General features: G+C 45.1%; 1 protein-coding gene across 2 annotated transcripts in view; it reads left to right on the top strand.

Moving 5' to 3' along the window:
- Positions 1-12,947, top strand: part of PGM1 (phosphoglucomutase 1) — a 56,940-nt gene that overhangs the window by 27,463 nt on the left and 16,530 nt on the right. For both annotated transcript variants that reach the window (XM_080921573.1, XM_080921572.1), the window contains exons 2-7: positions 4,378-4,540; positions 4,953-5,099; positions 6,365-6,490; positions 7,532-7,722; positions 8,970-9,124; positions 11,883-11,998. In XM_080921573.1, coding sequence (XP_080777699.1) covers positions 4,378-4,540; positions 4,953-5,099; positions 6,365-6,490; positions 7,532-7,722; positions 8,970-9,124; positions 11,883-11,998 — 898 coding nt within the window. The remainder of the gene's footprint in view (positions 1-4,377; positions 4,541-4,952; positions 5,100-6,364; positions 6,491-7,531; positions 7,723-8,969; positions 9,125-11,882; positions 11,999-12,947) is intronic.

Below are 12,947 nucleotides of genomic sequence, written 5' to 3'. Positions count from 1 at the left end.
GATTAAGCAAATCAGAGGGGAAATGGCAAAAGCACTGGTCCTGATGTTACAGCGACTCTACAGCCCACTTTAACAGGAAGGTGTATGTCAGGACATTGCTGGGTTTTCCTGCAAATTCCTCTGGAGGCCCAAAGCCCTGTGTGTGTGTGTGTGTGTGTGTGTGAGAGAGAGAGAGAGAGAGAGAGAGAGAGAGAGAAAGAGAGAGAGACAGAGAGAGAGACAGAGAGAGACAGAGAGACAGAGAGACACAGAGAGAGAGACAGAGAGAGAGAGAGACAGAGAGAGAGACAGGGAGAGAGACAGGGAGACAGAGATACTGTGTGTGTTCTACAAAGTTTTAAAGTTTTGTTTTGTACTTTTTTGGGGGAGGGAAGAAATCCTGGCCTGGAGACCATAATATTTAGCACTGCAATCAAATGTGTTGGGCATTCATTTTGAGTCTATTTGAATGTGCCAAGCAGGTGTTTGGAAAAGCCAACAACAAAAGGCACACCATCAGAGTAAACTTAGGCGTGCTACATACCACTACTGTCTGCGGCCTGGGGGTTTCAGCATCCAAATGCTTGTCAGGTAAAAATTGCTGATAAAGAACTCAAATATGAAATTATTATGAAACACACACATTTTTAAGATAAAATGTGACGTGCCATAAATTTCATCTTTGAGGGAGCACTGTTCAGGGAATGGTGTTAAAGATGCTTTAATCTTTTGAGAGGACAAATGGAACATTATTTCTCCATATATCTAGGTTGTTGAGTGGATCTGGTACACTGTCCCCTTTGCTCTGATAGATTCGGCTTCATTAAAGCTTCTTTGTGTGGCGCTGAAGGATGTGGGCCAGGTGGATGGAATGCGTAATTCAGGCAGACCTTGCAGACTTTCTCTGATTGACTTTTGGAAGGTTTGCTAAATAATACATTTCAGAGACAATAATTGATTAAATATGGTAGCTGCCTATTTGTTAAGAATGTGGCATCTTAAGCTGTATTTTCAAGGACATTCCATATTAAAAAATAGCATTGCATTGAGAGCAGGCCTGCTGGCTGGCTGAATCACTTTAAAGACATTTAATAGACTGATAAAGTGCTCTAATCTGATAAAACCCTGAGGTTCTAAAGACCGTGCTTGGTTTCTTCTTTTTCTAACATAGTCCCCATTCTGACAGCTTTAACATCTCCGGTTGTGGTAGGATGCAGGAAATCTAAGGGAAGGATAGTTATTACCATGGATTTTAGCAAAAGACAGTGCCTCTCACCACTGGCAGTGGCTCCTCCCTCCCACGACTAGCGTATGGACGACTTTTTGGCTTGGTCAGCTAAATGGAGCCTGTCATTTTTTTCCTTCCTGTGTACTGGTGCATCTTTATCTTCCTTTAGAGATCTGGTGCATCTGTGAAGCATGGGGTGCAGTGAAGCTTCAATAGATGCTCCTCTGTGTTCTCATTTTCATGCGGCTACTTTTAATGGATATCTTAATGAACAAAACAAATTTGTGGTGGGCCCGTGTAGACTGTACTATGTTCTCAGAGCTTTGAACTTGGAGAATTTTCAGAGGTTAAATAAAAAGACTGTACTTGTAGCTAGCAAGACAAAGAAAATGAGGGGGGGCATCTTCTTCCTCCTCCTCCTCTCCCTGTTCTTCCTCCTCTTTTTAAACAAAACATGAGAACCACCAAGCTGTATTTTCCCTTTTTAGGAAAGGTAGCATATAACATCAGCTTTGTCATGTTAAGGGTTTCCAGGGCCATTTGTCATGTGGTACAGTCATCATCCCAGACACAAACTCGGTGCCCATTAAACAGTTGTTCCCCAAGCCTGCTTTTGCCAGCATCTGGTGGCTCTGCATGTTTGCCTGACCTGGCTCCCTTGTGTAGGTGACACTCAGCCTTTGTCTTTCTGTGTCTGGCCTTTTTCAGTTAGCATGATGTGTTCACGGCTTATCATGCAGGAGTGTGGGTCAGAATTTCAGGCCTTTCCTTTGAGTGTTTTAAAGCCTTAAAGCCAGGCACGATGGCCCAATCCTGTGACCTCAGCTCTCAGGAAGCTAAAGCCAAGTGAGTTGTGGAGTATAAGGTAAGCATAGGAAATACAGCAAGACACTGTCTCCAAATAGAAAAGAAAATAATGTGATTCTGTAGACAACTTTGCCAGTCACCTCCCCAGGCGTAGAGAACAATGCCATCTCTGGATATGATAACTAACTTTTAAAAGCAATTTAATTGTTTTTTCAAAACATAGCATTATTCACCGATGTATGGGTCAGTTTGTTTACACTGGTGTGACATGGCTTTAGACTGCTACCATCTTTTATTGTATTCCACACCTAATAAACAGCTCCTCATTTCTTCATCTGGCCCCACCCCTGCAACTCCTGACAGCCTCCATTCTTCCTCCTGTTTCTGCAGTTTTGATGATTTTACGATGCCTCATGTAAATGGAACCCTGCACTTCTCTGACTTAGAGATGTCCCCAGGGTTTGTCCATATTGTGATGTGTGACAGGAATTTCTTCTTCATAATCTGCTTTATCTTTATGACTTTACTCCTCCACCCACTCCCTCACTTTACAACATCCTCCAGCTTGGTTTCTATTTCAAGGCTGAGTAATACTCCAGTGTGTGTGTGTGTGTGTGTGTGTGTGTGTGTGTGTGTGTGTGTGGTGTATTGTGTATCTATCCTTTCTTCTGGAACAGGATGTCTGGGTTCTTTCCCCCTTTGGCTGTTGTGAGAGATGCTGCTAGAAGCACTGGTGTGTGAGCCACTGATTCCTGCTGGGTCTTCAGGGATAATCCAGGGTGGGAGGGACTGGGGACTGTGCACTACAGGGCTCGGGTTTAGCAGGACAGAGCTGTGTTTAAAGACCATCTGGGTGAATATCATGGTGGGAGGTGGAATGAGGAGCTTGCATCTTACAGCCATCTTTAGAGGAGGGGCTGCACTGCCTTTCCTAGTCAAGACAGTCCGTGGGAGCCTGCTTTAGAATCTATAGCCCTTCAAGAGAGAAGCACCCTGGGCTTCCTCGCTTTGGTTTCTGCTGGCACCTTTAACCCTTTTCACCACCCTCACAGCATGCAGTCAGGGAGAGTGAGAGGGAGGTGCACAGTATGGCTTATTGTTCATCAGATCTCCTTCCGTACCCAGTACAAATCAGTGTCTTTAGGTGACTCAAACAACAACTAGGAAATGGCAACTAAGTTTCCCTCAGAGATATCTAAAATTACGTGATTCCTGGCTTTATTTTTAAATATATATGGTGCATTGTGTATCTGTCCTCTCTCTCTCTCTCTCTCTCTCTCTCTCTCTCTATATATATATATATATATATATATATATATGATGTCATGTTTCTTTCGTTAGTCCAGCTGTGGCCGTAGTTCTCTCTGTGCAGCTGCAGTCATGTGCACACACCCACACAAGGTGTGCACGTGCACGCACATAATTAAAAAGGGAAATACATCATCCACCACCAAGTCATCTCCACTTCAAAAAACCAAAACAAACAAGCAAATGAGACTAATGGAAATTAAAAGCAAAAGACAAGAAAAGACCTGATTTTTTTTTCCTTCAGAATAGTGGTTAGGGATAACACAAACTCCCACATTCTAAGTATTTTTAATAATTTAAAATAAGTTCCTCTAAGGAACTTGGGTCGTGTTGAGGCACATTTCATTTTACAAAGGCAAGTTTTACCTTCAAGAGCTGAGTTGATACCATTGGTTAGAGATGCAGGAAAGTGAGTTTCCCGGTGTTCCTTTCAGATAAATGGGTGACCAGTTTCCTTACAGTCCTGTCTTAGGCCCAGGAAGTAATCCGCTGTATCTAACAGGATGAACCACAAGGACTCTCATTAGCTGTAAAAGACAGACATGCCTGGGAAGAAATTTGCAAGGTGCATTTTGTATTATTCTTGACATCGTGTGCAATACTTTTGCTTTTTAAGGGTCTTAATTGCAAAGGCCTTTTCTTTGGTTAGAATGCCTTTAACTATTTAGGCCTGTGTTCTTTCTCCCATGGTGGAAAATATGCTAGAGTTGAATAAAAATACAGGCTTTCTCACAGTCCTTCAGTATGCCCACATTGAGAACCTGCCCTGGATGGACTATCACACATGCACTAGGTTCTTGCCATACAGCATCTCAGTCTACAGTTTCAAAGCTGTGAAGTTCCATAGGGAAAAAAGAAACAAAGGAAGGAAGAAATGGCTTTGCTCAACAGCTCTGATCCTGTCTCAGTAATGTAGTAGAGGCAGCCAAGATGCTGATGTTTCCTTAAGAAAATGACTTTGCTGGTCCAGCAGTGTCTTCATTCCCCATCTCCCGCTTACCCCGGCATCTCTGTACAGTAGCTTTGTTTCATACGGTCTGGATTCCTTCTCCTAGATTGGCCGCCTGGTTATTGGACAGAATGGAATCCTCTCCACTCCTGCTGTATCCTGCATTATCCGAAAGATCAAAGCCATTGGGGGAATCATTCTGACAGCTAGCCACAATCCAGGAGGGCCCAATGGAGATTTTGGAATTAAATTCAATATTTCGAATGGGGGTGAGTATCTGTCATCTTAAGGACAGGTACATACAGTTGGATAAGTCCTGGGCTCTAATTCCCACCTTAAAAGGGCTTTTGCTTCCCTCTTGAGATGGTAAAGTGCTTCTTAGACCACAGCTGCTTTCTTTGTGATAAATTGTAGCCAACATGCTATTTTGCTTTAGAAAATTCTAATTGGTATTTGCTCCTAGCACTTTGGAGGTTGGTACAGAATTGTGGATTCAAGACCAATCCAAACTACATAGTGAAAATTGACTCAGAAACATCTGATAAAAAAAAAAAAAAAAAAAAAAAAAAAAGAGTCCTGTGATTCAGTGGAAACACACTAGGGCCAAGTAACTGCTGAGTACTGGGTTGTGTTTTCTCATGAACTGCACCTGATGATGCTTGTTTGCTCTGTGACTTGTAGGTCCTGCTCCAGAAGCCATCACTGATAAAATTTTCCAAATCAGCAAGACAATTGAAGAATATGCCATTTGCCCTGACTTGAAGGTAGACCTCAGTGTTCTGGGAAAGCAGCAGTTTGACTTGGAAAACAAGTTCAAGCCCTTCACAGGCATGTTCGAGTTTCCTGTCTACCCCCTTCACAGGCAGATCACTCTTCTCCCTCCACACTCCTCTGTCCAACTAGAGCAGCTTTTGGGGGAGGGGTTATTAAAGTGGGTCTTCAGCTTTGAAAATGGTGGTCTCTGAGAACTGGTGGGCTAATTGCTTAGCAGGTGTGGCGTGTGCTGGGGAGTGTAGAGAGTGACCCATTGACCTTGAGAATGACGAGGTGACATACGACTTTGGGTGGTTCGTTTCCGACGCTCAGGCCTCAGTTTCCACAATAGCACTGACTAGAAGACCTGTCTGATTGATGTCGTTGGGCTTCTCCTATGTGTGTGTTTCTGTCCGTTCTGTTCTCATGGCCAGTCTGTGGGCACAGCATTATCACTGCAGACTTTCAGCAGAGGAAGTAGCAAAACCAGAGAGAGGTCAAGCAACAGGCTCACACTGGTCAGTGAGCAGTGAAGCCAGCATTTAGACTCATTGAATAGCTCTTCAGCCCGGCTCTTCAGGTTTTCCCTACCTCCCCCGACATGCAGTCCAGCCCATCAGAGCCTGAAAGTGGTGCGTCACGTTTTGTGTTTAATAATAGGGAATAAACATTTATAAATCCATATTAAGAAGAAGAGAGGGCTGCCACTGCGACCTGCATTTGACCTAGCTCAGCTTGTATTTTTTTCCCACTGGACAACATTAGGGGGTGCATGGAGGGCTGACAGTTGCACTGCAACAAACACCCGGTGCCACATGTTTTCAGGGTCTTGAAGCCACCACTAGAGCACATAGACTCCTTGTGCATTGAAAATGTCCAGAACTCCCGAGCAAAGATACTTTTAGCCACTAGCAAGAGATACAGAAAATGACTTATTGAGAAAACTTTTCTGGCTGGATCTCGGAAAAGAAAATTAAAGAAAGATGGGCATTATCTTTTCTGTCATTCGAGATGCCAAAATTAGAAGTGATGTGGGGATCTGTAGGGACAGCGGTGGGATCATAGCTGAGTTCATCTAGCCTCTGCTGGGAATTTATGTGTCTGACTCTAGCAGTACAAGTTCCTGACTTTCAAACCTTGAGTTTCCTTGTCTACAGAATCATAGAAATCATGAGTAGCATCCTCGTCTAAGGAAAATCGTTAGCTTGTACAAGATGACATTTAACAGCAGTCACAGCCACCGCTGTGCAGTTACTTCAGGTTTGTAGACATGTAGTTAGGTTGGAACATAAGAGTCTGGTATGTTCTGTTCTTCCCTCTCATGTCACTTGTTGTCACAGTGGAGATTGTGGACTCGGTGGAGGCCTACGCAACAATGCTGAGAAACATCTTCGATTTCAGCGCACTGAAGGAGCTGCTCTCCGGCCCAAACAGACTGAAGATCCGCATAGATGCCATGCACGGAGGTACGAGCTGGTGGGTTAGCAAAGACAGGGAGCTGCTGTCTGCTGTGTGTGCCATGACGCCTTCACAGCCCTCTTCCTAATCCTGTGATGGCTCAGACAGAGTTATTTCACAACCATTTTAGATTCATACTTGCACAGTTAACAAATCTCAGTGTAGGCAAGCAGAACAGTCTGGACACCCCATGCAGTAAGCTGGAGTGACGGTCATTGTTTTTACACCAAGCCCCGGGCTTCGAGTCTCTTGCAGCTGTTGTGTGCATTCTTCTGACCCTCAGCAGGTCACCCACATTCTGCGGCTGCACCCACATACACTCCGAAGAGTGACGTTGGCCTGCTGACTAGCTAGCTGTGGGGAGCATGTTCTCGAGCCCCACCCCCATTGCTTCTACACATTTCTTTTCTTAGCTGAGGGCCAGGGTAAGCCAAAGATTAAAGTCAACAGCAACAGGATGTGTATCTCCTGCCCTTCTTCCTCTGTGGGCTGTTTGACCAGGCCAGTAGGGACAGCCAAGACTGTGAACTCAAGCCATGGGATTTTCCCAAATGTAGATCATGAAAATTCATGACTGTTTAGACTTTCTGCCTATTCTGTAGCAATTTAGGACGGAGAGATTTAGAGTGGCAGGGGTGGAACCACAGACTGATCTGTGTGGTTGGGGAACGAGGCATTGCCTGAGCCCTTTCATGGGTCTGAGCAGAGCGTCCTGATGCGCTGCAGACCGCCTTGAGAAAACGTACTGTTGGGCTGCAGCCTTCCAGTGGCCCCTGGCTGGCCTCTGCTTTTGATAGAATGACTCCCCTTCCTCCTTCATAGGAAAGGTTTGTGTCCTCCTCAACTACTCAGCAGAGCTGAGGGGCCTCCTCTGCATGTGTGGGGAGTGGGCAGAGGCTCGGCAGGTGACTCTTTTCAAGGACTGGTGTCTGGGGATAGGAAATTGCCCACGCCATTCTTATTTCTATGGTGTGTGTATCTCACCCTGTAGCCATTCCATGTTTTCATAAGTCTGAGGCTTTGGCTATTCATCCTTTAATTTGTTACAGTTGTGGGGCCATATGTAAAGAAGATCCTCTGTGAAGAACTTGGTGCCCCTGCAAACTCAGCCGTAAACTGTGTTCCCCTGGAGGACTTTGGGGGCCACCATCCTGACCCCAACCTCACCTATGCTGCTGACCTGGTAGAGACCATGAAGTCAGGAGAGCATGATTTCGGGGCTGCCTTTGATGGTGATGGGGTGTGTATAAGAACATTTAAATGATTTCTCCTGCATGCAGATGTGAGGAAAAATGGACAGTTTCTACCAGGCCACTGGAGCCTGCTAAGTAGCTCTCAAGAGTCCCTTGTTACACTGGAAACCAGGGCCAAATGATTAAAAGACCCTCCTGAGCAGAAACAAACGTCTTTGAAATATAACCACTGCATGTAACGTCAGGCACTTGTGTTTGCTGAGTGGGGGTTTAGGTCCCAGTTAGGATTTAAAGACTATATTCTGGAAGCTGCAGGAGTTCTAGATACTGACCCTAAGCTAGGTCTCAGCCAGCCACTGATTAGTCGTTTAATCTTTACAGAAGGGTTTCATCTTCTAACATAGCTGTGTGTTCGTTAGTACTAGCTGGATAATGAAACTATTTATAGCCAATATAGTATGTTAGCATTCTAGTCTTTCCCTAAAATGAAAATCTTGTGTGTAAATTTCTCCTTACATTGCTGACCCTGTGAGAACAGAGGCGATTGTGTAAGGTGTGCGTTCCCTTGTGTCACGGACAGTAAATGTTTATTATGATGAGTTTTTATTTGTGTTGCTTCACCAGCTAAAAGCAACTGCTTCCTGAAAATTAATCTTCCCTACATCAAAACTTAGGAAAGTTGAAGGGGCTCAGAGCAGTTACTGTGTCACCGGGTGTCTTCCGGTGCCTCTTCCCCTCAGCTTCTCAGGCGCTTGGGTGGCGATGCATAGTAGGCGCTTGAGTGGCGATGCATAGTAGGTATCTTGGAAGCTCTGCTGAGCCGCCCTTTCCGTTGGGTCTGGTAGCAAATGGGGGGAGTCATGGTTTACAAGTTCTTTCTTGAAGAAGTCTGCCTTTGTTCCTCAGAAGAGCCCAGTAGACCTGTCAACCTGCACAAACAGCCAACATTTCCTCTCTTGTACATCCTTCCCCTCCTCTGGGAGAGACATGATTGGTTCCAGAGTTTGGAAAGGTCTAGGAGGTTAAAGTTAGTGGCCCCAGGAGGGAGAACAGAGGGCTTAGCTCAAAGAGGGGTTGTGCTTGCATTTTAATTGAAACCAGTTCTAAGTCGTGGACACAGAGCTGCCTTTGGTCCCACAATGTTGTACAGATCCACTTAAAAAAATAATCCAGTGTTTAAAACCCAGTGTGAGTACAGGATCCATGCTGAATTTTGGGAAACACCATGGATTATTGTTTCTTTTGCTTACTGTCTGATTAAAAGGTCTTAAATGGAATCCCCTTTCTTCCTCAGGATCGGAACATGATTCTGGGCAAGCATGGATTTTTCGTGAACCCTTCTGACTCTGTGGCTGTCATTGCTGCCAATATCTTCAGCATTCCGTATTTCCAGCAGACCGGGGTCCGTGGCTTTGCACGCAGCATGCCCACAAGTGGTGCTCTGGACCGGTAGGTCTCCGTTCTTAGGCCCACCTGTCTCCAGTCACATCGTTCTTCATTGTGCCCAACACTGCCTGCAGCATGCGTCCTCTGTTTCAGGAACAGCCACTGGATGTAGTGTTTCTTGAATGAGGTATTTTCAGGGTTAGCTTTCTTCTAAGGTCCCATCAGCATTCTGCCCTCTCCAGCCTGGTACTCGCCACACTGTGGACCAATAGGCTGTCTGATGGCTTCACAGCTAGGCTGTCACCTCTACAGAAAAAAAACACTGCCTTTTCCACCATCTTAGATTCTGCTCAGCAGCGTTCCTAAATATCATGGGACGTGCGCAGTGAGTAAATGAATGGTGGTACTTTCTTGTAGTCAAGATGATATTCTTGATCTATGCAGGGTCACTTTGGCTGAGCAGTGTGCACGCACCATGATTGAAAAAAGTATTTCGAGGGCACTGGAGCGATGGCTCAGCAGTTAAGAAGAGCACTGCTCCTCCAGAGAGGACCAGGGTTTGATCCCAAGCACTGCATGGTGGCTCATAGCCATATATGATTTCAGTTCCAGGGAATCCAGTGTCCTCTTCTGCCCTCTCAGGGCACTGTACACATGTGGGATATAGGCATATGCAATCAAAACAGCTGTGTACATAAAATAAATTTTGAAGAGTCATTTAAGGTAACCTCAGCCTTTAATCAGAACTGATCACCCTTGCAGGCTTGAATGCGGTGATGCCTCATGTGCAGAAAGTTCACATACGTAAAACGGGAAATTCACATTTGCATCAGCGGATCAGTGGCAGGAAACAGGCCTCAGACTTTCTTACTTGTCTGTCCACTGGGCATTTTTCATTTACAAAGGGTGACTTAGGGGACCCATGGAAAATGATCAAGAAGAAAAGGTAATAAATAGCAAACAGGGGATGCTTTAGAATGTCAGGACCTCAGGAATCTTCTGCTGAGTTAACAGGAAGGAGTGAATGAGTCAAGGCCCTGGGCATGAGGAGGAAGGAAGAGCGCATTGGTCCAGACACTTGGAACAGTGGCTCAGCTTTCGAATGGTCCCTTGGCCAGGATAGTAGATATTTTACATGTTCGATTAATTAATGCAATTCTTATTAAGTGCTGTTAATAACCCCACTTTATTGATGGATGTCAAAGGTCAAGGAGGCTGATTTAACTCAGCCAGCTAGTAAGTGGCTACGTCAGGCTAGCTGGACAATGAAACTATGTTTAGCCAATATAATGATTATGTTAAGAGAATGAACATTTTATTCTTTCCCTAAAATGAAAATTTTGTATATAAATTTCTCCTTACATTGGTAACCATGTGAACACAAAAGAGATTATGTAAGGTGTATAGGTGTGTGTCCCTATCGTCAAGGACAATGCATGCTCTGTTTATTAGAATGAGTTTTTAGTTTTGTTGCTTTATTAGCTAAAAGCAACTGCTTCTTGAAAATTACTCTTCTTCACATCAGAACTTAGGAAAATTGAATGCAGAGCCCCAGCCCCCAACCACTGGGCCATACAGTGTTTCCCTTTGAAGGTGAGGTGGTTGTAGACTGCTGACTCCACCTACATCAGTGAGGAAAGGAGAGTGGCATTCTTCATGTGCTCCATCTCTTACCCTCCTCGAACCCCCGACTTCAACAGAGAGGAGCTGAGTCAGGAGTTTCCAGCCTTGGCTAAGACGCTGCAGCGAACCAAGAGCAGCACCCAGAAGCCAGTGTTTCTGCCTCCAGATCCGACATTTGGGACTCAGAGCTGATTGGTTGCCACACTTTGGTGGCCTTGAAATACCTTCTGTGCCTTTTCAGGAATACTTTAGTTATAATTTTTAGAATGATAACCTGTATGGACTCAGCACTGAAAAACCTTATTTCCAATAACAGGGATCTGATGGTTCTCAGAAGTACAGATGTGATTTTCCTCCACTAGAGTTCAGACAAGCCACCTGACTTGAAAGAAGGGGGCAGGAACCTGAGGATGCATACCTCACTGAGCCTGCTTCAAACTACCAAGCCACTTCCACTACTCAAACAGAAGGGGTTTTGGAAGGGTGGCTTTTTTTTTAAGTCACTGAAAAGTTCTTTTCCTATTCCTTTATTTATCGGTGCAGGGAATCTGATGCAGGCCTGACCATGCTAAGCATGTCCCCGCTGCTGAGCTGCAGATGTGGCCCTTCAGAAAGGTCTTCAGTATTTTGGATCTGTATAGGGAGGAGAAAAAGATTTGTAGGAGAAAGAGACTGCTTCTGAGAACAGAGGCGCTGTCTGGAATGGAAGACTCCACAGTGGGACATCTGGTGATAAGAAAGAAACACTGGCTGGATGTTGAGTACTAGGCTGTGTGTGGGTCATGTGACTTGCTCTGGCCTGCTCTTTCCCTGTGAAATGCTGACCTCTGTGATTATTAATGAGCACACAAAACAGTATTCTGTTGCTCTTTATAGAATGCCTGAGGATGTGTTCTGTCTCCAGACCCATGGGGTTCAATGACCCAACCCGCTGTTTTACTACAGTTAAACTTCAAGCGTTAAGCTGATCTGAATAACCCTTTCTTCTCTTTTCTGACTCACGTTCCTCTGGATCAGTACAGAAGAGCTCCTTGTGCCTGGGTTTTCTTTTCTCATTTCTCTCCAATGTAGAATCATGTTGACCTGTAAGCAGTGTTAAACGGGACCCTTGCTTACAGTGATGGTTGATCTTTTCCATCCTCATATGACCCTGGTCACAGTCCTGCTGTGATGTGACTTTGATTTCATGCCTTTGAAGGGTAGCAAACGCCACAAAGATCGCTTTGTATGAGACCCCAACTGGCTGGAAGTTTTTTGGGAATTTGATGGATGCAAGCAAGCTGTCCCTCTGTGGCGAGGAGAGCTTCGGGACTGGTAAGTGGCACCTTATGCTAACATTTTTTTGTCTTCCACAACTGCTGCCTCAGGGGAACGTAAGACTGCCTCGATCCTGGAATAGCTGGTGAGCCCTAAATCAAGACACGGTTTATTTATGACAACCTGGTGAGGCATACACATTCGAAAAGCAGTGGGCACATTTGGACAGGAGGACTGGCTTTGCTTTCATAGGATTACAACTGCTGAGACAGGAAGTTTGGGGGCCTTCTTGGCAGCATTGGACATTGAGTCTCTCAGGATTAAACACAGGATAAACACAGTTTTCTTTCCTTGTGGCCAAGGAAACCTTAACAAATGTTTTCATTTCCAAGAAGAAATATAGCGGAGCAAGTCCCCTTTTTTTTGTTTTGCTTTGTTTTTATGTAAGAAAAGGTTTAGGCATGGCATTAAATCTTTCCCTTTCATGGATCCAGGCTTTCTGTAGCAACAAGTTATGATTTATCAGGGTAGCTCAAGGGGACCTTGAGTGTGAAACTAAGTAGATGAGTGAGAACAATGTGAAAATGCAGCCTTGGCATGAGGGTGTCTCTACGGACTGAGGTGGAGGAAGGGTGGCATGGGGAAGAGTCTGCTGATCTCCAAGCCCTATTTCTGTGCACACCAGACTCAAGTCTGACCTTAGTCCTGCTCCTCCTACCCTCCTGGCTCATCGCATCTGAAACAGTTCTTCTCCAGACGTCTGCACAGACGTGCTCATTTCTAGCCAGCACGCAGGGCTCTCAGGTAGTCCCACCTCTTGCCTTCTCTCTGCCCAACATTTTAAAGTGCAGGGGCTCATCTCTGTGGTCCTCTGTTACTCTCTGGTCACCGTTTAGTAAGGAGAAGATGCAGAGCTGTCGTGAGTGCCAATCAGGACCAAATACCATCTTTTCTCGGCCCCCAGAGTCTGCTGGGAGGTCTGAGCTGTAGAGGCCCAGCAGGTTTT

Source organism: Micromys minutus (assembly GCF_963924665.1).
Source record: "Micromys minutus genome assembly, chromosome: 9".
NCBI lineage: Eukaryota > Metazoa > Chordata > Mammalia > Rodentia > Muridae > Micromys > Micromys minutus.
The sequence above is the reverse complement of the archived record's forward strand: the minus strand, read 5'-3'. Positions and strand labels throughout refer to the sequence as shown.